At 40.3% G+C, this 20,346-nt stretch overlaps 1 protein-coding gene across 1 annotated transcript in view; it reads left to right on the top strand.

Annotated features, from left to right (window-relative positions):
* Nucleotides 1–632: 632 nt before the first annotated feature.
* Nucleotides 633–20,346, top strand: part of LOC146307724 (cadherin-7-like) — a 172,032-nt gene continuing 152,318 nt past the window's right edge. The window contains exons 1-2 of the mRNA XM_084746904.1: nucleotides 633–849; nucleotides 7,014–7,578. Of these exons, the coding sequence (XP_084603030.1) occupies nucleotides 7,342–7,578 (237 nt within the window). The 5' untranslated portion in view covers nucleotides 633–849; nucleotides 7,014–7,341. The remainder of the gene's footprint in view (nucleotides 850–7,013; nucleotides 7,579–20,346) is intronic.

The following is a 20,346-nucleotide window of genomic DNA, read 5'->3' as shown; positions in this document are numbered from 1 at the left end:
AGTGTGACTTGTGCAAGAGAAAAAAAAACCAAAACGAAGGAAAGATCTCCACTGGACCTTTGAATGAGTCAGGAATTCAACTTTTATTTCTTTTTTTTATTCAAACGTGTGACTTGCAGGATTTAATTAATTCTCAAGGTGAAGTGCGGGCTGTTAAATCCCTCTCATTGGTTGAAGGTGTCAAGAATTTTGCATTGATTTTCTTTTCAGCGGCAAGGCGATCATTTAACAGTACACATGCCATCTGCATGCTGCCAAAAAACTTGGCAGGTTGGAAAAAAATCGGTTCTTCTTCTCTCGCTGCCAAAAACGCTGCGTGTGTTTCTGGCTCCCTCATCGCCAACTTATTCTGGTCAAACTATTTCGATAGGCTCTCTCCACTCCAGTCAGCGAGGATTTGGCTCAGAGGAGAGCGTTTCCTCTTGACTCTTCTCTTCGCCGCCGCCGCTGCTGCCGCTGCGCGTCCCCCTGTTGCCTATGTAAGAGGAGAGAGATACATACCCCAAACCCTGCAGCTGGGGTTCCCTGCACGGAGCGGAGGCAGCACTGCGCAGGATACACAGACAGAGAGGAGGGAGGGAGGGAGAAAGAGAAGGGAGAGGAAGAGAAGGAGAGGAGGGGGGGATCAGACTTGTCACATCCCTGCCAAGGGTGAGAGCATTTTACGCGCCGATCTCCAGCAGCTCTGCTCCGCCATCAGGACTAATTTCAGCATGAAAACTTTCAAACTCTTTATTTCGAGATAAGCTGTTTTTCTTGCGTGGTGCTTGGAGAGGAAAAAACCACAACTTTTACCAGCAGCAGACCAGCACCATCTGTGCGGTGGTGAAGTTATTCCACCTTCTTCTGGTGAGTAATTCCGCTGGATTTCAATCATGTGTTGTTTTTTCATCCAATTCCCTGAATGCATCTCAGCTAATTCATGCTCTACTTGTGTATTCTGTGCATTTTTGTCCCGTCGCTTTATTCTGTAATTAGTATTCCGTGGACACAGGTTTCCTGCGGCGGTCGCTCACAGAGATTTTTACTGTCGGTGTTTGCGTGCTGCCCGACTCCTCTCATGTGTTTATTTGGCACCGTCATCTGTCCTCTTTCGCTTTATTTCTCTAAAGCCCGAAGTTAAGATGTCCAATCGATCTGTGTTAATGACGCGGGGTGTTTTTTTTATTGGACAAACGTCTCCTATCGATCCGGGAACAGGTGCGCCCTGCGAACTTTTTCTGCATTGTGCAGGTGTTGACAGCTAATGCGCAATGATTGATACTTAACAGGAGGGTCAAAGCAGTCAGGTCGAGGCCGAGCACAGGGGTACCTGCTGATTTACACTGCAAAGACTCCATGTCATAGATTACAGGCTGCAAAACCTTTTTTTTTTGTCTGTGATTGAGTGAGAAAAACTGCAAGCAACGTAAAAAAAAGAACTTATAATCAATCGAATTAGGAATTAGCATTTTCCAAAGCAAACATCCGCCAATTTTCAAGTTAATGTTCCTCAAATTCATGAAACTAATAACTGCAAAGGGAATAAGTGCCAGAAATTGGCAGAATCTTCCAACAAAAGATTACACATGAATCAATATACAATAAAATGACTCATAAAGATGGATATTTCTTGCAGTGCAAGTTTATTTTCAAGCAAAAAGGCATCATATTACAGTATATGAGATATCTGACTGTGCACAAATGATAAGCTGTGTTTTTGTTGCCTGTAAGCCCTATAGTAGTCACCAGAGTGAATGGGAAATGCAGTGCATGATCTAGTATTTTTGCACAAGCCATCAGCAGCATTTGTGAATTATATCATGTCGCTGCAAGGACAGGAAGAGATATTTATGTGTCTGAATGTGTGGAAGTTAAAGGCTCAGTTTTTTTCAAAAAATACTTGAGTGAAAAGCCTCATTACACACAGTTTTTTCTTTTATCGTGGGGAATATGAGTTAGAACAAAGGCAGAGGTATGACACTGACCTCAGGCTTTTTTTTTTTATTACTTATCCTCTTCATTCTGCAACTCTCGAGAGAAAAACCCTGCCTTTGCGTATGTGCAACATCTGTATTCAACTCTACTGAACTCTTTGCAGATGTTGCATTGTGTATTTTCCGTGCAGTGTGTAAAATGCACACAGTGTCAGTCAGTTTCAGGGTGCCAGATGAATTCAAATGAGCGAGGTTTCAGAAATCAGTAAGTGGAGAGTCCACCTTTCGACCGGGGGACTTGGGTTCAAGCTTGAGTAAGACTCTGGTCTGTATGTACTGTGAGTGTCCTTGAAGACTCGCCAGCTATGGGGTTGTTGTGGCTCTTTAGCTGACCTCGTGCTCCGATTTCCCCGAGAAAAAGACAAACAAAGAGGGGAAGGTCGAGGAAAAATCAATGAGGTGCCATGTTGTTATGATTTGTATGAAAACTGCTCAAATTCTCTATAAAACCCTGATCTACATCCTGATTTTCCTTAAAAATGCTTCAAAATTGGAAGGAAAATATACCATAAACTTAAACGACACCGTAAAAAGCCTTTATGAAGCGTCTCAAACCATAATTAACTTAAGTTTTTAGCAGTTTTAGTTTTGTATTCTGACCCACGAGTTGCAGACGCTCTGAACGTACACAATGATTGAAGAGAATATGGATCAGAGGAAGCGTGTGATTGGTTACAGAGCGCTGTAGCCCTGGTAATCCTGTTGTGAGACTGGCAAATGGGATTAGAACACAGTGTGTAAGAGAAACAGAGCCGGGGGACGACTGGGAGGCTTTACATTCACGCCTTTATCTCGCATTTTCACTTAATTTAGCGCCGTCACTTTGACACTGCCCCAACAATGAGTCTCTTTACAGGGAGTCAAATATGGACTTTGACCAGGCTTTTGAGAGGCAGGCCGGTTTTGCTAGACTGAATCTGCCAGAAGAGGATATTTTGTGCTGATATTTGAATATTTTTAAATGATAAGACAGAAAAAAAGGCACCAGTTTGATTTTCTCTCCAGGGTGGAAAACCAACTGAAGCATTGAGAGCGTTTGGCACCAAAACATTGCCAGTGCTTTAAGGCAGAAGGGTAAAACTGCCTTCAAATGAAGAATAATAGGAAGTTTAAAGCACAATGTCTCCATTTTTCTCAGTTTGCCCTTCTCCTTTACATTCTGTGTCAGTCATTGTACTTGCCAACATCAGGCCTGGTTTTCACTCCTGTACAGTATGAAAAACAACTTCCACCGAGCAAGATAATCCATCACTGTAAACATGACGCCTTTATTTGGTTTTTGCCAAAGTTTCTCTCTGTTTCGTTGTCACTTCATTGTGCCTGAGTTGAGTGTTTTCATATCAGCGCTGCGTTACGCTTCACTCACTGTCAATCACCTGACACCAACAGGAAGAAGAAATGGAAGTCGTCATGACAAAACACTCTCTTGTCACTTCCATCTCTTTGTATTTAAGATCAGAGATAAGGCGGAGGTTTATTAATCCTGAGGGAAATTCTTGCGTTAGAGCCCGACCGATACATTGGTCAGCAGATATTATTGGCTGATATGGAACTGATATTATGTGCTTCTTCCAGCTTAGACATATTGTATCAGTATACATGTTTTCCAATATGCACCACATGAAAGTGTTTTCATAGAACATATAATGCAGAAAATGATGCTCGGGGTGATTTAGATTTAGTACAATGGGGAACATTTTTGAGGACAAGAATTTCTTGTTTCACAACCTCATTAACTTAACATAACAAGTTTTATTTATTCAAGTTAATTAAACTGCTAATGTTTACTTTTAACTTGAAATGATGAGTTAAATGAATGTACTGCACAGAGTTCAGTCAACTCATTAAATTAAGTTTCTAAAGAAACATTATGTTGCATATTAACAGACTCCCAGCATGCATTGTTTGAGAGTTAAAAGTTTAAAGAAAAAATATGTGATGTAAACTGTCTCTAATACACATCTTATATTATCTTACTTTAAGATGAAACTTAGTGAGTTTATTTGACTAGAAAAGTTTGTCATGAATCATAAGAGATTTACCTCAATTTGTCTTAAAAGGCAGCCCAGACATTAATTTTTAAAAGTTAAAACAAATAGTTTATTTTTTACAGTGCTGGCAGTATTAAATGTACTGATGTTTATTTAACTCTTTATTCAGTTTTTATTTTTATCATTCAACATGTTAAAGAATATTTAACATAAATGTTCTTTAATAAAGTTATTTGTCTGTCATGTCTGTGCAGAATCGTTGCACAATCCACATAGAAAATGTCTTTTTCTATTCCAGTTCAGAAATTCACTGTATTTGAAACAAACATGCATAAATCATAAGTGAATTTTTCCAGTGAAATTTAATCAGTGAAACTGATTTGTTTGAGAAAGCAGCCAACTGAGTACCTTTGCATTGTCATATCAGTGAAAAATCAGTGCACAGTCCACATAGCAAAGGTATGTTTTCATTCCAGTTAAAAAATGAACTATATCAGGCACCATACATCAGTAATCAGTTTTCCTCTCAAAAATCTTTATGTGTATCAGCCTCAAAAATCCAATATCGGTCAGGCTCTAATTTGCATGTCCATATTTGCGAGAAGTTAATTTCAAGCTAGATTTGATGCTTTAATTCTTTAAAATGTATTGAAAAAAATAGATTTCTCTGCAGCATGAATTGCTTAAAGGTAGAATCAGTGGGATTAGTTCGTTAACGTGCCAGGAAGATAGTTTATTGCCTCATTCCCAGAAAGACCAACGTTTTGAGTTGGTATAATGTCCTGAGCATGGCAAAATACAGACAGAGGGCAGGGTCTCTGTAAATACAGCAACCATCACACACTTCTAGTGGGTCATGTTGCATATTATGCCTTTAAAGAATATTGAACCTAAATAGAGTTATTTATTTGAGAAAGCAGCCTTCTGCATACCTTTCCACAGTCATGTAGTCAAGTCCAGTTCATGTAGTCAAGTCCAATACAAGTCCAGTATTGGTTGGACTGGTTGGATATTGGTCTGGCTCAAATGCATGTCTTAATTTGCAAGAAGTTAATTTCAAACTAGATTTTATGCTTTAATTCTTTAAACTGTATAGAAAATTGATTTCTCTGCAGGATGATTTACTTAATAATTTGGAAAAATAACTAAACTATAAATGAGCAAAAACTCATTTAATAACAAGCCGATATCTGCTTTACTGCTGCACCCACAACTACATTAGTGCTATCTCCAGTCTGTATCTGACTCTCATCTCTTCTAATGTTGAGGGTTTAGTGAAATGAGAGGCATTAACTTGGCTGCTTGGCTCAAGCTGACCCTGCGCCGATTTTCTCTCTCCCACAATACCACCGCTGCAACCTGCCTTCACAACTCGTGCTGCCCTGCAGCCAGATCTGCTCCACTTTCCACCTCTACCACCAAATTGTCATGCAGAGGCAGTGACTTTGCGCGTGTTTGTCTGCGCACGTTCATGTGTTGCAGCCTCAGCGTGTCGGGGGTTATTGTCCTCTAGTACATGTTAAAAGCATGAGCAGATCATGAATGTTTCCAGAAGCGTTGTGGCTCCTTGGATAAAGTTTTGCCTCATAGGGATTTGTGTGCTTTATGCACCTTGACCAGCAAGAGAGAGGAGAAGAAAGAATTTTAAGAGTGAGACGTTTTTAAAATAGATTCTCAGATGTTCACGGTGCAAACATCGAGGTGTCTGCAGAGGTGACAATCACACGCTTATGATTTATTTCCGTGTTAATTATTAGCGCTGGGTAATGACTTTGCCGTGGCGAGGTACAACAAATCACTTCCACAGGATGTGTGGTGGTGTGCTGTTTTTTATTTTGCTGGGGGGGGGGGGGTGGAGAGGATGTAAAATGAGAACTGGAGAATCTGTGTGGGAAGAAAGAGGTCACTTTATGCCAAAGCAATTACCTTCCTCATCCAGGGCCCTGCCAATACTCGGCGTAGAGAAGAGAGAAAGAGAGGTCAGCGTGGAAATAAATATACGTGCGGTCAAGCTCTCAGTTTTCTAAACGTCTGCTTTTCAGAAGACCTCCTGAAGCTTAAATGGCATTTCTGAGTCAGTATCATCCCAAGATGCTGCATAAATTTGCCTCCACTCTCACCACTGTTGCTCCTTCACAATATTTATTGAGGGAATTTGTCGAAGTCATTGTTACGCGTCAAATTAGACAGATAACACCAGCGATATAATGAAGTTTACGTAATTGCTCAACTACTCAGGACTGCCAGGATGTGTTGTGACACGAAGAACATTATCTGTCAGGAGCCGATGCTTTTTTCTGCTCTGACAAGTCCTCATGTTCTGGCATCTTGGGGGATCTGTCACGGCATGACGACGGCAGGGAGACAGATCCCCCTCGCATGTGCTCGGCCCGGCAAACAGACCGCTGCTGCTCGTAGAGGAGTAGAGGTCAGGAGCGCTCGGGCCATCATGCTGCTGACAGCTCAGATTTATTTTTAATCTGGGCGATGAGAGCTCGCCACACAGATCATGTGGCTTGTTAGTGTTGAGTGGTGGACCCCGCCACCATTACGCCATGATCTTATACAAAGAAAATGTGACAAAATAATGACCTTGGTGAGGTAAAGCCCAGATAATTGGGAGGCAGCCTGACTGGCGTTTTTGATTGTTATTCCGTGCAGCCACTGTTGTTCCGCTCACTGTGAAATCTCTTTGCTTATGTGCATTGAAAACTCCAGGTCATTTTCCCCTCCATCTTACCCTGATTAACACTTTGACCTCCCCCCAGCTTTCCTTCGCCGTGTGTGTAGGTGAGTGTGTGTATGCGAAGGGCGTCATGTTGATTGTCTGTACCATATTTACTGTCTACTCATTTTTGACCAATTTCTTTATGATTGGTGAAAAATGTCATTATCATTGCATCAGCAGGCACATTACTTGCTGTCTAAAGTGACTGCGGTCACAGAGGCAATTTTGCTGACGGTACTTTCTCTCTTCTCTCCTCTGTGTCTTTGTCTCTCTCCTTTTTTCCTCCCCCTCTCTCCCTTTCTCTCTCTGTTCTGATAGGTGCCAATTATACAGCCTGTGTGTTGAAGCCTGCCCGGTCACCACTGACCCTGTTAGCCAGCTTTAATGTCAACTCCCTGGCTCCAAAGTGGAGGGAATTACCCCACTTTTAGTCTCCAATCAGGGAAAAAAGAAGAGCAACACAGCAAAATGCAGAGCTTGACTCTTTTTCAACCCGTGCGCAGGGTCTGACTGCTTTTGCTTTCTGGTGAAACACAGGGTCACGACTGTGTGGATAAAACCCTGAGGGTTTTGACATTTCAGCCTTACTGTCTTTTTTTAGTTTCCGCTCCTCTTCTGGCCTCAGTGCTTTTTGGAGGAGGCCCAGATGATGGGGTGGTGTTGCTCAGGCATATGCAGAGCCCTGGCTCTCCTGGCGCTCCTGTTTCCCTTGCGGGAGAAGGGCTGCTGGGGGTTGGATCCCAGCTCTGGGGATCTGGAGAAGTCCCCGCACTCTGATCCAGACCCCTGGGAGGTCCTGCACAGGCACAAGCGCAGCTGGGTATGGAACCAGTTCTTCGTATTGGAGGAGTACACAGGAAATGAGCCGCTCTATGTTGGCAAGGTAAGCGATCTGTGACTGTTAATGGATCAGCATTAGCACGGCTTAACGATGTGTGCACAAGAAAACACAGTTGTGACTGTATCTATTTCCTGAATCTTAAAGGGACAGTTCAGGATAGGATTTTTTTCTCTTACCTGTAGTGCTACTTATCCATCCAGATTGTATGTTTGTCTTCGCTTGAATATAATGGAACAACAGCCTGATGGATACAGGATTTTTGGGGCAGATGCTAATAACAATGTTGGGAAGTCACGTGATATTGCAATGATCCCTCAAATGTGGTTATCAAGCACTATTTCACAGTTTAATAATAAACTTTGTTGTCCAAAATCACATCAGGGCACTGAAGCTGTCATAGACACTTGGCTTGTGGCGCATAAAAAAAAACACATTTGAAAGACTCAACAATGTCTATCTTCAGAAATCGTGACTCGATAATTCAAGAAAATCCACATACCCTGTTGTGAGTAGCTCCATGTAGGAACCATTTACCTTCTACTGAACTACACCCACATTTCACTGTGCTAACTCGCTCAGTGGAGTTAATGTTACAGATCAGCTGACGAGGACGCCATTAATGTTTCAGAGTGCCTGTTCGCACCTTGGTGAGAACAGGCATACAGCAGCTATTTGGCTCATCACACCGCTCCATGGAAGTTAGTGATAACGCTTTGTTGACTTTGTCTTTTTTTATTCTTTTTATTATTATCTTTACTTGTTAGTCGCAGCTTGGTCGGGTTTAGGTGACAAAAACTACTTGGTTGAGTTTAGGGAAAGATCATGGCTTGTCTCTGTCATGCAGGGTAAATAGGCAGAAAGGCTATTTGCACTGCGGGGGCAAATAGCATTATTGGCTATTATTGGCTTGTGTCTGATGTGTTAGGCTATATAAACTTGGTTGTAAATAGCCACATTGGCTATTCTGCTCTAGTTTTGTTGGTTACTGACACCTGGTCAAAAACAACAAAAATCTACCTTAAGGGTGCAAACAGCATTGTTGGCTACTGACACTGGGGTGCAAATAGCTGTCCCATGCACGAGCCTTTCATCCATGAGTAGTTGCATGCTTCTGTGCTTTAATATGATTGGCAGGTGGAGCTACTTTCTTTCTACTAGAATTTTTTTTTTGGCACTTTGAGCACCATGAGCTTACAGGCAGACATCTTTAGACCAATATCTCCAAAACTCACACCAAAACAATACAGATAAATACATAATGGATAAATAGCACCACAGATAAGAGGAACAAAATTGATTCGCCCCTTTAAGATGAACTGATTCACACATTCTCACATACCCTATTTTTGCAGATCTGGCACCAGGTTTACTGCACCTGTACAGTGATACACATATCAATAACATCTTACCATAATGACCTGCAGAATCTGGGACACAGCAGTGTTTTACCGAGTTGTATATATTCCCAATGCCCTATATAAAATGTGAAACTAATGAAAAGACTAAAGCACAGACAGTGTGGGAAGGCAGTCTGCCTTTTATTCCAGCCAGGCTCAAGTATGAGCATGTACAAATGTACAGTTTTAGTTTAGAGGACGCTGTACGACTTGACAAGGTAATTTGCATCGTAATCATTCCCCAGAAAAGGTACATATTACTCAAATGTGTCTTTGTAGAGTCGGTGCTCTGCCAAGGTACAAGCAGATAGATCAAAGTAATGCATGTTTTGGCAGATAAATAAGTATGAAACCCTCCCAATGACACAAGTGGCGCAGTTAATGTGAGGGTACACCGACAAAGTGACTAATCATGCATTTGTGAGGTACGGAAACACTGCTTTTCTATTATGGATCACATTACCTCAGGTAAAAATGTATGCAGACCAGTGGAAGAGGTATTTAGATGTACCACCATTTATTAAGCTCAATTACATGTAAACGCCCTGCGCTCAAATTTGTATTTCAAAACAAACTGCATTAACATAAAGTGAACATACCTGTAAGCCCTCTATTTAGCATTTATAAGCTGTTCAATCAATTAATAAATGGTTTATAACACATTATAATGCAGTTGTAAACAGATATATGGGCATTTTTATGTGTTTATCAATGTATGTCCAGCTGTGACACTCTTCACTGGTATATAAACAGTTGATAAATGCTTTTTAACACACAGTACGGGTTGAAACACCCAAAATACACAGTGTTATAAAGCCTTCATCAACTGTTTATATACCTGTCATGGGTGCTAGATGAGTTATAATTATTGACAAATGCATTAATAAGCACTTCAGAGAATATGTAGCTAAAGAACCGAAGGCTCAAGGTTCAGCTTTATTGTCATTGTACTTCACAGGATTTAAAATGTATATTTATATTTTCTCAGAACTACATTATGGTGTTTTATAAATCATTTATGTGTTTTTTTGTCCTGCTTATAAATGTTAAATGGGAGGGTTTAACAAGTGTTACCAAAAAATCCATTATGCAGAAAAGCCCCTTTCAGATTATTAATTAACAAGGCGAGGCAAGATAAGTTTATCTTTTTTTAAAGCCCTTTTCATACACAGAGTGTTTTACATAATGCATTAAATCATTAAACAGCACTTTGACTAATTTTAACAACTTTACAGGCTTGGCAAGTTTAATCTATAACAATGCATCATATTTTATGAGGAAATCATATCTATTGCATGCAAAAGCTTAATTTATGAAGTAACGAGCTATGGAATCCATTCTTTTATTTAAAGAAAAAGTGGCAATGCCACAATATAAAAATGCCTCAAATGTATTTAAAGTAACAAAAGTAAAAGTACTCATAATGCAGGAAAATATTTCATGTGAGTGTTTTATTATTATTATTATTATTATTATTATTATTTATATTGCATTACATTGCACAGGAGGAGGTTGAGCACACAGCTCTGGAGGGCTCCGGTGTTGAGCACTAGAGTGGAGGAGGTGAGACCGCCAGTCTGAACTGGCTGGAGTCTGTTTGTGAGGAAGAAATATCCAGTTGCAGAGTGTCGTAAATAAATTAAATAACACACCATACCGGTGGGAGTAATTATGTTAGTTAAATGTCAGATGTACAAGACAAGAAAATGTAAAGAATCAGGTAAAATATTGTAAGTATTTCTCTCTAAAATGTAGTGGATTAGATGCACAATACAGGAAGAATCAAAGAAAATATGCAAAGGTGTCTGACATTGTACTTCACTATAGCAGCTGAATAAATGTACTTAGTTACATTCCACAACTGGAATAACTGGTAGCTTTGGATGTCAAATAAATGTAGTTGAGTAAAAAGTACATTATCTCCCCCTGGAATGTAGTGAAGTAAATATACAAGACAAGGGAACTGAAACAGGTATAGGCACAAGTACCTCTCAGAATCAACAGCTTACTAAAAGTACTTAGTTACATTCAGCCACTGGGAGTAACTAGTAAACTATAGCTGTAAAAGTAGATTATTTTCTTCTGGGATGTGATGGAGCAGATGCACAAGACAGCCAGAAATGAAAAGGATCAAGTAAAATATTTGCACTAGTACCTGAAAATGTACTTCAAATGTACAACACAAGTACATAAAAATACAGCACTGAATTGAAAGAATCGAGTGAAATGTTGACACATAAATATACTTTAAATAAGTACATAACGTGACTAAATGTTCGTAGTTACATTCCACAGCTGGAATTAACTTAATACTATAGCTGTCTAATAAATGTACCTCAAAATGCACCACTGTAACAGCATCTAGTTTTTTAAACTGTCCTGTAAAGTTGTTGTCGTACATCACAGGGTTTGGTGCACAACAAACGCTGCTCCCCAGCTTTCAGCACCACTGAGTAAATGGACAGCTCCTTGCCTGGAAAATGGCTCTGGTGTGTGCAGTGCAGGCCAGATGGGTCTTGGATTGGTCTCTAGATCCCTGTTATCTTGGAGAATTTTCTGGTCTTATTATTAAATTAGTTTTCATCTTTCCGCTCATCTGCAGGATAATCATTCTCATCTGCATGTATTTGCCGGGTCTGCTCTCACAAGCCCATTTCCTTGCTGTCTCTGAACTGGATTAGCGTCTCCAGCTGGAATTAGGATACATTTGACTGTCCTATTGTTCCCCTCTCTGTTTTTTTTTTCTTTTGCCAGAGGGATGTTGGAAGGAGAGCATCTAAATCAGAATGAGCCTATTTGTGACACTGCAGGAGTTCAGCTAAAGGTCGTTTCTTGTCCAAACGTCCACAGTATCTCAAAACACTGTCTCGTCTGATCTGTGTGTCTCCAGATATCTACTCTATCTGACTAGTGGGGGGAGTGTTTTGTTTTTTTTTTTGCTCGGGAACATCTGTTCTCTCATTCAAATATGTCCTTGTCCGTCCTGCGTTGGCCATGTGAAAGTTAGAAAAGAGAGGCCGGTACAGTTGCGAGGAATTTCGAGTGCTTTTCTTTAACACATGCTTGTGTCTGATTGCTTTTCTTGTTAGTAAATCCCGCAGGACATGAACGAGCTGATTACTTATTCATAGATGTGTGGAGATCTGCTTATCCACATGGAATATACGCAAACTCATTTGCAACCCGTTTTCTAACAGGTAGTCTCTTTTTCTCTTTTTCTATTTTTTCTGCATAAATGTATCGATTGATCTTTTGTTTCGTTTGGTTTCCGTGCATTTAGAGTGGTAGCGCACTCGTAGAAATTAAGGTTCCTAAAGGGTTCCTCCTGAGGGGCTGAGATTCTTCCCAGAATCTTTTACTTCTGAAGAACCCTTTTTGTTTTTTGAAGAAAGGGTTTGTTAAGGGTTCTTTATAAGACTAAAAGGTTCCATTAAGAACACTTTTCATCCAAACAACCCTTTTTAAAGGAAAAGAGTTCTTCAAGCATTGTTGAAATCATTGAAGAACTTCGGATTTGTCATAATATAAAGGGGTTCTCAGTAGAACCCCCTGGGTGGTTTGAAGTTAAAACACTTGGAATCTAATAGGAGCCCCTTGGTGGGTTCTAGCCGAAACTCTTGGAATGTAAAATATAAATACCTTATTGTGGTCTACATATGTAATATATATATATATATATATTACCTTTGTAAAACGAACAGGAACCAGAAAGGGTTCTTGTATGGGGGACATGCCAAAGAACCCTCAGTGGTTCTAGTTGGCACCTTTATTTCTAAGAGTGCGTTAGCAGTCTGGGGTGAAGACAACATGTAAAAAGTCAGACTGGCTCCATCTTTACATCTGACCTCGTAGCCTGAGCTCAATCTAACCATTCCAGAAATATGAAACATCAGATTCATTTACTCCCTGCGGGCAGAGCAGGCTGCCTGGGAGCTTGAGAAGCTGTCACATTATTTGTTCCCCGAGATCATAGTTGTCACATGGTGTGTGTGTTTGTTTGGCATCACAAGGACACGCTGTAAAAAGTCCGGGCGGGACACCCTGACCTCGTGACTCAGTGTGAGCGACATAGAAGGTCCTGCCATGTCGAGAAAATGACCTTACTAGAAATGAATTCTTTATGAAGCTTCTGCAAAAAAAAAAAGAAACACACACATGAAGCTATTTTTTTTTCATAAACTCAGCTCTAAAATTTCCAGCAGGTGAAAAACAAAAGAGTGACATGACCTGTAATCGCTTTTGTCAGATCTATCCAATGCATCTAATCTGACAAACAACATGAATGCGTGTCCAAACAATGGCACAGTCGCTGCACAGTTTGGCCATTTGTTTGGCTGGAAGCAAAGGGAAATATGATATAGTTGGTAGGAAATGGGAAGTCATCACTTTGGCCTGGCTGCTCTCTTTGCATCTGCAGTCTGCTTGGCTTTAATGCATTCTGTCAGATTCTGAATTTCACAACCAAATGTCTCATTATGCCTTGGCACTCCGCCTCGGGTAAGTGTACTGGCCTGGAATCCACCGCAGTCACATCAAGCCAGTGGAAACATACATTAAAGAAGCTTAAACTGCACAGCCTCCCGCCGCAAATTGGTGACGCGCATACTTAAACAAGCGAGAACGCCGGAGCAACTCATCCACTTAACAAACACTTACTGGTAAACATGATGCGATTAACATTTACAGCGGAGTGTTTGTGTGACTAAATATTTGGGACTGTTGAAATGTACCAATTTGTGGCTTCTGTTAAATAAGCATTGTTAGCAGGCGTCCGATTTTGCACCACATAAGCGGGACAATTCAACTGCGGGGCTGGGTGCTAAACTTTGATGATACCAATTTTAGGAGTTTTGACAGTTATTTATATTTTTTATATTGTCTACAGAAATATTTTAATTGTTGTTAAAATAATTTTAAAATAGCTATCGAAAAAAGTATCGTTCAAGATTGATATTTAAACCAAGGTGTCAGCACCGGTATCAAAATATAAAAATTGAATGCACCAACTCTGCTTGCTTAACACTCTGTGTTTTACCCTCATTCTGTATTTCCCTTTTACTGCCAGTACTGCTACATTTTATTTAAGTTCCTATGAAATCAATTTGATATTTAAGTGTTTTATACATCACGTATACACCAGTATCTGGCCCAACAATGACAAAAAAGTTGTTTTGATGTTCTCTGTTATTTTTAATTGTATTTCAGAGTTTCTCGATTTCTAAATTAAAAACTGTAGATGACTCATCTTGCATCAGGGTGTTCACTAAATTTGCATACAAGGAAATGCTTATTACACAGCAGCATACTTAAGAACCTCGAGACCTCAAAAATAGGGATGTTTTGAAAACCAAAGCGGGATCTGTGGGGACCTCTGTCTTACCTTGTCCAGTTTGACTATAGCACAGGAAATGAATATTCAAAAATGTATCTTATCTAAAGGTGTGTTAGATAAGACTTTTCCTCCAAAACTTTTTGTAAGAAACAGGAATTATTCTTGTCAGGATGTCTTTCTTTCTTTCTAGTTTCCTGACATGTGTGTGACATGAAAGAAAACCACCTCAGTACTGTAGCCTGTTCCCTGATCCTGGTCCAGCTGTGTTCTCCGGGCGCTCTTAGCCTGGAAAGAGTCAGCTAATAGAACCGCTCTCCCTCCTACATCCATAAACCACTGTGATCCTTAACCCACAGCGCTATTGGGTGTTTTAAACGCCAATCAATGTCTGCGACAAGTCCCTCTCCAGCTGCCTGCTTTATAGAAAACGCATGAGCAATAAACAGGCTGCAAGCCGTTTCATGGGAACTTTAAGGACATATCTTTTTTCATAGATCTGTTTATGTTCATGCGACTGGAGATGTTCTCAGCTTGTGAGGCAGAGTGCTGCTTCACATCACAGGTGGCACAGGCGAACATACTGACTCTCACCTTTTTTTAAAGAGATGTCTTCGAAATTGGTGTTCTGACTAACCATCAGAGTAATGGATGGACTTATTTCACCTTATAATTCAGGCAGCATGCGGGCGGCATTAGCCAGGGCTCTCCAGCTACACTCGACAAAAGGATTTCTTCCAATACAAATAAAAGGAGCTCGATGAGGAGCAGGGAAATGGAAAACATCTCTTGATGGAAGACTCTCTTATAGCTTGCTGTCAAGTCTTTGAGTGAGACTGAGGAAAGTAAATGACTTTTCTCAGCGAGTGCAGCATAAGAGACAGGACATTTTTTTCCCTCTCAACAAGTGTTGCTGTTTGATCATATTTATCACAACAATCATTACGCATTTTTTATGAGCAGGGATCATGAGTAATTACTGACCTGGAAGCAGGAACTTGGTGTTGTGCGTGACAGTAATTCATTTTAATAATCAAACAATATGCATCATAATGCATCAGGGAGAGTCCCACAGATAATTGCAATGGAGCCAACATAACATGTTACTATGCAAACTGCTTTATTAGCATTCTGTTAGACGCTCACTGTCAAATGGGTTAGAATCATAGAGCACAGGGCGCCGCTGCAAAGGTCAGTCTCAATAGCATCTACTCACACTCGCTGGTGCCGCAAACACGTCGGCGCAGCTGGGGAGTGGTGAGAGCAGCATGTTGAGCCGGGGAGGAGGGTGATTCGAGCTGACGGGGGGGGACATCATACACGCGGCACCCAGGGACAAGAGCTCACAGAGGGGGGAGCTCATGAGGCATCCTGGGGGCCTCTGGGACGGTGGGAAAGCCTTTATCTGAGCCGGGGAATCAAAGAGGATGAAAACAGCAGTGTAAACCAGACTAGAGGGTAGTTATCAGCAGGGGTGGGGGAAAGGACAGAAGAGGAACATTGTTTACACTTCTCTCCTCTCATACAGTATACGGCCGAGGCTGGAGTCGACAGCAGCAGGGCCATTTTTAGTTGACGTCCAGTAAAGTCCAGGAGGAGGTCAGGACAAAGTCAAGACAGAGTGGAGTCAAAAATGAGACTGGTTCAAGACCAAAACACGCAATAAACTGTACATTTCATCCAGATTATCAGTTTCTTTAATAGGTAATCATGCAACTAATGCCAACACAATACAAACGAATTTACTGTGGTGAAAATTATGCTTGCATTTAAATTATTTATACCACCTCATGCCTAATGACAAGCTCGAGAATCAGTAAAGAACCAGATAATCATACAAAGACTCAAGAACTGCTGGATTTTAGAGAGAACTGTTGCGAGTTTGAAGCCGTGCCAGATTTTTACAACACACTCATGGGTTCATCAAGTTAACACCAATGGGCTCCGACTACAGCTCAGCATTTAGACACGCATCTTTGTACCAAAAACTTTCAACAATTTGAGGATACCAAAAGGAGACAAACAGAAGTTGCAAAAAAAGAGGTGTTATTATATATGACAGATCCAGGCAGGGTCAGTTTTCTGTACTACACTGACATAGGTGAGGAAAAATTTAGAGTAAAAAAAAAAAAACCCAAAACAAAACAAAAATTTTCCATTTTATACATGAAAATACTGCCAAACCACACTGGTTTTATGTGATATCATACTTGTTCCACTTTCTACCTCGTTAGTTAACATCCATCCTTTTTTTTTTTTTTTTGCAATTGGAGGAGCTGTTGAATCTGCTGGCATGCCATCGTCCTGATTAGTTTATGTATAATGTTACTAGACTGCAAATTTCCAGAGTCATGGCACGGAAATCCGGTCTGACCAAGTGTTAATATATAAAAAAAAAAAATCTAGCAATTTTTGACCCATGTCACAAAAGTGCAATTGTTTTATTTGTTGTTTTCTTTTACCTGAAAAGGTTGTCTAAGTATAGACAGTCATGATACCATGTTGTATAAGGGCGCTGCACACCCACACAGGTGTTGTTAATTACCCTTTCTTGACCTTCAGTCAGGTGGAAGTTGGTTTGATGCTGTGAATTACATGATGTCACCGAACTGTGTGAAAATAATGATAATGGAGAAAAGTAGCAGGAGAGAGAGGGAGACGTCAATCAGGCGCAGTTTGTACACCTACACAGTCCTGAGAAAGATCTAATCAGGCAACATCAGCGCTGAAAACACCTGAGTGGGTAGACTGGGTCTGTTTCTAAAGCCAGAACTGCTCCAGTGGGTAGTTTAAACCCTCTGTGTGATAAATCTGTCAAATTTAAAAGTTGTTCTCCAGGAACGGCACATTAAGTAAACTAGAACCTGACATTTTAAACATAGTACCCTTTGTTTTTTTTACTAAAAAAAGACCAGCCAAGTCAAAGTACATTCCTGTAAACAAAGGTGCTCACTAGAACCGTATAGCGTTGTTCTGCTTATCCCCATTTGAGAACTTTTTTTGTTTCCTGATAGAAACCTTTACAAAGGTTCTACCACTTTTACCGAGAACCTTTTTATATTCAGAGGGTTCCATACAGAACCCACCCACATGGATCTAAAAATGCTCTTTAAAAAAAAATGTATAGGTTTGTTCGGCTGGTCCCGATAGAAGAACCCTTTCTGGTTTGTGGTAGACCACCTGGAACTCTCTCAAGGGGTTCTATTTAGAACCCAACATAAACCACATGTGAAAGTTCCACCAAGAACCCCCTATGGAAGGTAATACAGAGAACATTTCTAGGGTGCAGTGGTTCTACCCAGAACTCTCTCTATCCAGAACCCACCCAGGGGGTTCTACTGAGAACCCTTTTATATAACAAGGGCTTCATCTAGAACCTGCCCAGGGTCTTCTACCGAGGACTCTTTTATATTCATCTAAAATCCACCTAGGGGGATCTAAAAAGATCTAAAAAGGCTCTTTTTTAAAAAGGGTTCCATCTATAACCCTCCTGTCCTCTGAGGGTTCTACAAAGAACCATATTGTATTTTACAGAAGGGGCAAAAACACAAGAGGGGGATTCCAGATACAAATAGTACCATTTGAAACACGGATGAACAATTCAATATTTTAGAGTGAGAATATTTTAACGTCCATCCTTTCAACAGTCTTTGAAGAACTGTGTCTTTCAAAAAGGGTTCTTTGGATGAAAAGGGTTCTTGATGGAACCCTTAGTCTTACAAAGAACCCTTGATTGACCCTTTCTTAAAAGAAACAAGTGCTTCTAACTATTTTGGAGCTCTTATTTCTAAGAGAGAAGGCAGATGGTTTTTGTCTTGTACAGTGATTTACTTCTCATACAGTATGTTTGCACTTATTACAGAAGCTGTTTGTCTTTGAGGCAACTTAAGTTATTATTTAGAGCTCAGATTTATTCACTCTCACCTTGACTCACCCCTCGGCTATGTTCTTCAAATTTATGGCGGTCTCTTGATGGCTTGGTAAAAACAAAGGTACATCATTTTGGTGTTTGGATGTACTGTATAAGATAAATACTTGTAGCTAATAACACTGTCAAGAAATTAAATATTAAAGAATATTGTAGGCAGGGCTGTTGTGAGTTTGAATTTGCTGTGTATTTTATTTTATGTTTTCTGTCTGTACCGTCTTTTATGTGTTTTTCTTTTTCTTTTTCTTTTTTTTTTTTGTCTCAGTATTGCGTTGCTGAAGTTTCCTGAAGTGCTGATGTATTGAATTTTCGACATCCCCAACAGGTCTGATCCTGAATAATTCAGGAGAGGTCCTCAGCCTGTGCTGAGAGTGTAGACGTACCATGAATACACACAAAAGTTAAGTTTTTTAGATCTCTCTATTCCTCCTCTACAAAGTGGATAACAGGTGGCCTGGAGACTATTGTGTTTGGTATAACAGTGGTATCAAGCATTCTTTTCCATTTCAATGAATAATGTAAGCATGGCAGTTCATGTATTACAAAGAAGTTGGTTAAAAACAGTCTGCCACTTGTTCATCCTAGAAGGTTTTGCAGTTTAAAGAAAGGACCGTTAGCCTTTTGTGGAATATAAAAATTTATTTAGTTAGCTGGAAAGCAGGAAAAGGATATGATTTAAGAAAAAAAAAAAAAAAAGATGCCGGTCCAGGCGTGTACAGAGGCTACTTGACTGTTCTCCTCAAAATGTAATGAGGCACTATAGACCGGCGCTCGTTTTTCATGGGCTGACTAATTACATTTCACATGAATATCTGTAAGAAATGAAAGCAGTTTGATCTGAGCCTGATACACCAGATAAGATACTTGAGGCACTACAGATGTTTCCTTAAAGTGCAGAGATATTGAGTTTCCTCATCTCTGCACTCTTAGAAAATAAAGGCGCTAACTAGAACCACAAAGGGTTCTCTGGTTTTTCCCCATAGAAGAACTGTTTTTGGTTCCTGTTGGAACCCTTTCAGAGAGTTTTACCTAGAACCCAGCATAAAAGGTCATACCTTGAGCAATCTGTGAAAGGTTCTACCCAGAACGCCCTATGAGAGGTTCTACAGACAAACCTTCTATGGTGTAATGATTCCACCCGCACATTTTCACCTTCTAAGGATGCTAACAAGAACCTGTCCAGGTGGTTCTGCCGAGAACCTTTTTACATTCCAACAGTTTCATCTTGAATCCACTCAAGGGAACCTTTTTATATGCCAAGGGTTTTATGTAGAACACGCCCAAGGGGTTCTACTGAGAACCTTTTTGTATTTCAAGGGTTAAATCGAGAGCTCATCATGGGGGTTTCTGCCAGGGACCTTTTTGTATTCCAAGGGTTTTATCTTGAACACACCCAGGGGGTTCTACTGAGAGGCTTTTTGTACTTCAGGGGTTTAATATAGAACACACAGAGGGGTTTCTACTGAGATTTTTTTATATTCCAAGGATTTTATTTAGAACACACAGAGGGGGTTCTATAGAAGACCTTTTTATTTTCCAAGGGTTTTATTTAGAACCTACCCAGGGAGTACTGCCGAGAACCCTTTTGTATTATGGTACAAAAAAAAAAAACCTTGACAAAGTGTCCTTCAAGGATTCCCACAATCCACCAGGAACTCTTTCTTCTAAAACTGGTTATTTGGATAAAAGGGATTCTTAACGGAACCCCGAACCTTACAAAGAACCCTTTGGTTCTCCAGAAGCAAACAGTTGTGGGTAGAACCCTAACCCTCCTTATTTCTGAGCGTATTATTATTTTTCTTTTTACTACAGATGCCTTCAGAGAGCTGCTCATCGTGTCAAGTGTTTTTTGAGATTGATTCATTATGTTTTACCCTCCGTCTCTAACGGGACCCCAGGTTTAAAGTCTATCAAACCTCCACTGATTTAACAAACATTGAGGCTCCATAACTAATCACATTCCCCACTTTCAGTAGTGGTCTAATTTCAGAAACATCCATCTGAGTGAGAAACTTGGTTTCCTTTTTCATGTTGAGGGAGGAAGAATAATTTGATTAACAGCGCTACATTTGGGAAGGTGAAACCCAATTATGTGGTACAGTACAACCTTATCTGGGTTTCTTGGAGTTGTTGCTCATGTTGGAAAGTACCACTGA

This window comes from Lutjanus erythropterus, chromosome 21 (genome assembly GCF_056507025.1).
Source record: "Lutjanus erythropterus isolate fLutEry1 chromosome 21, fLutEry1.hap2, whole genome shotgun sequence".
Classification (NCBI taxonomy): domain Eukaryota; kingdom Metazoa; phylum Chordata; class Actinopteri; order Lutjaniformes; family Lutjanidae; genus Lutjanus; species Lutjanus erythropterus.
Note: the sequence above shows the minus strand (reverse complement) of the source record. Positions and strands in the feature narration are given on the sequence as shown.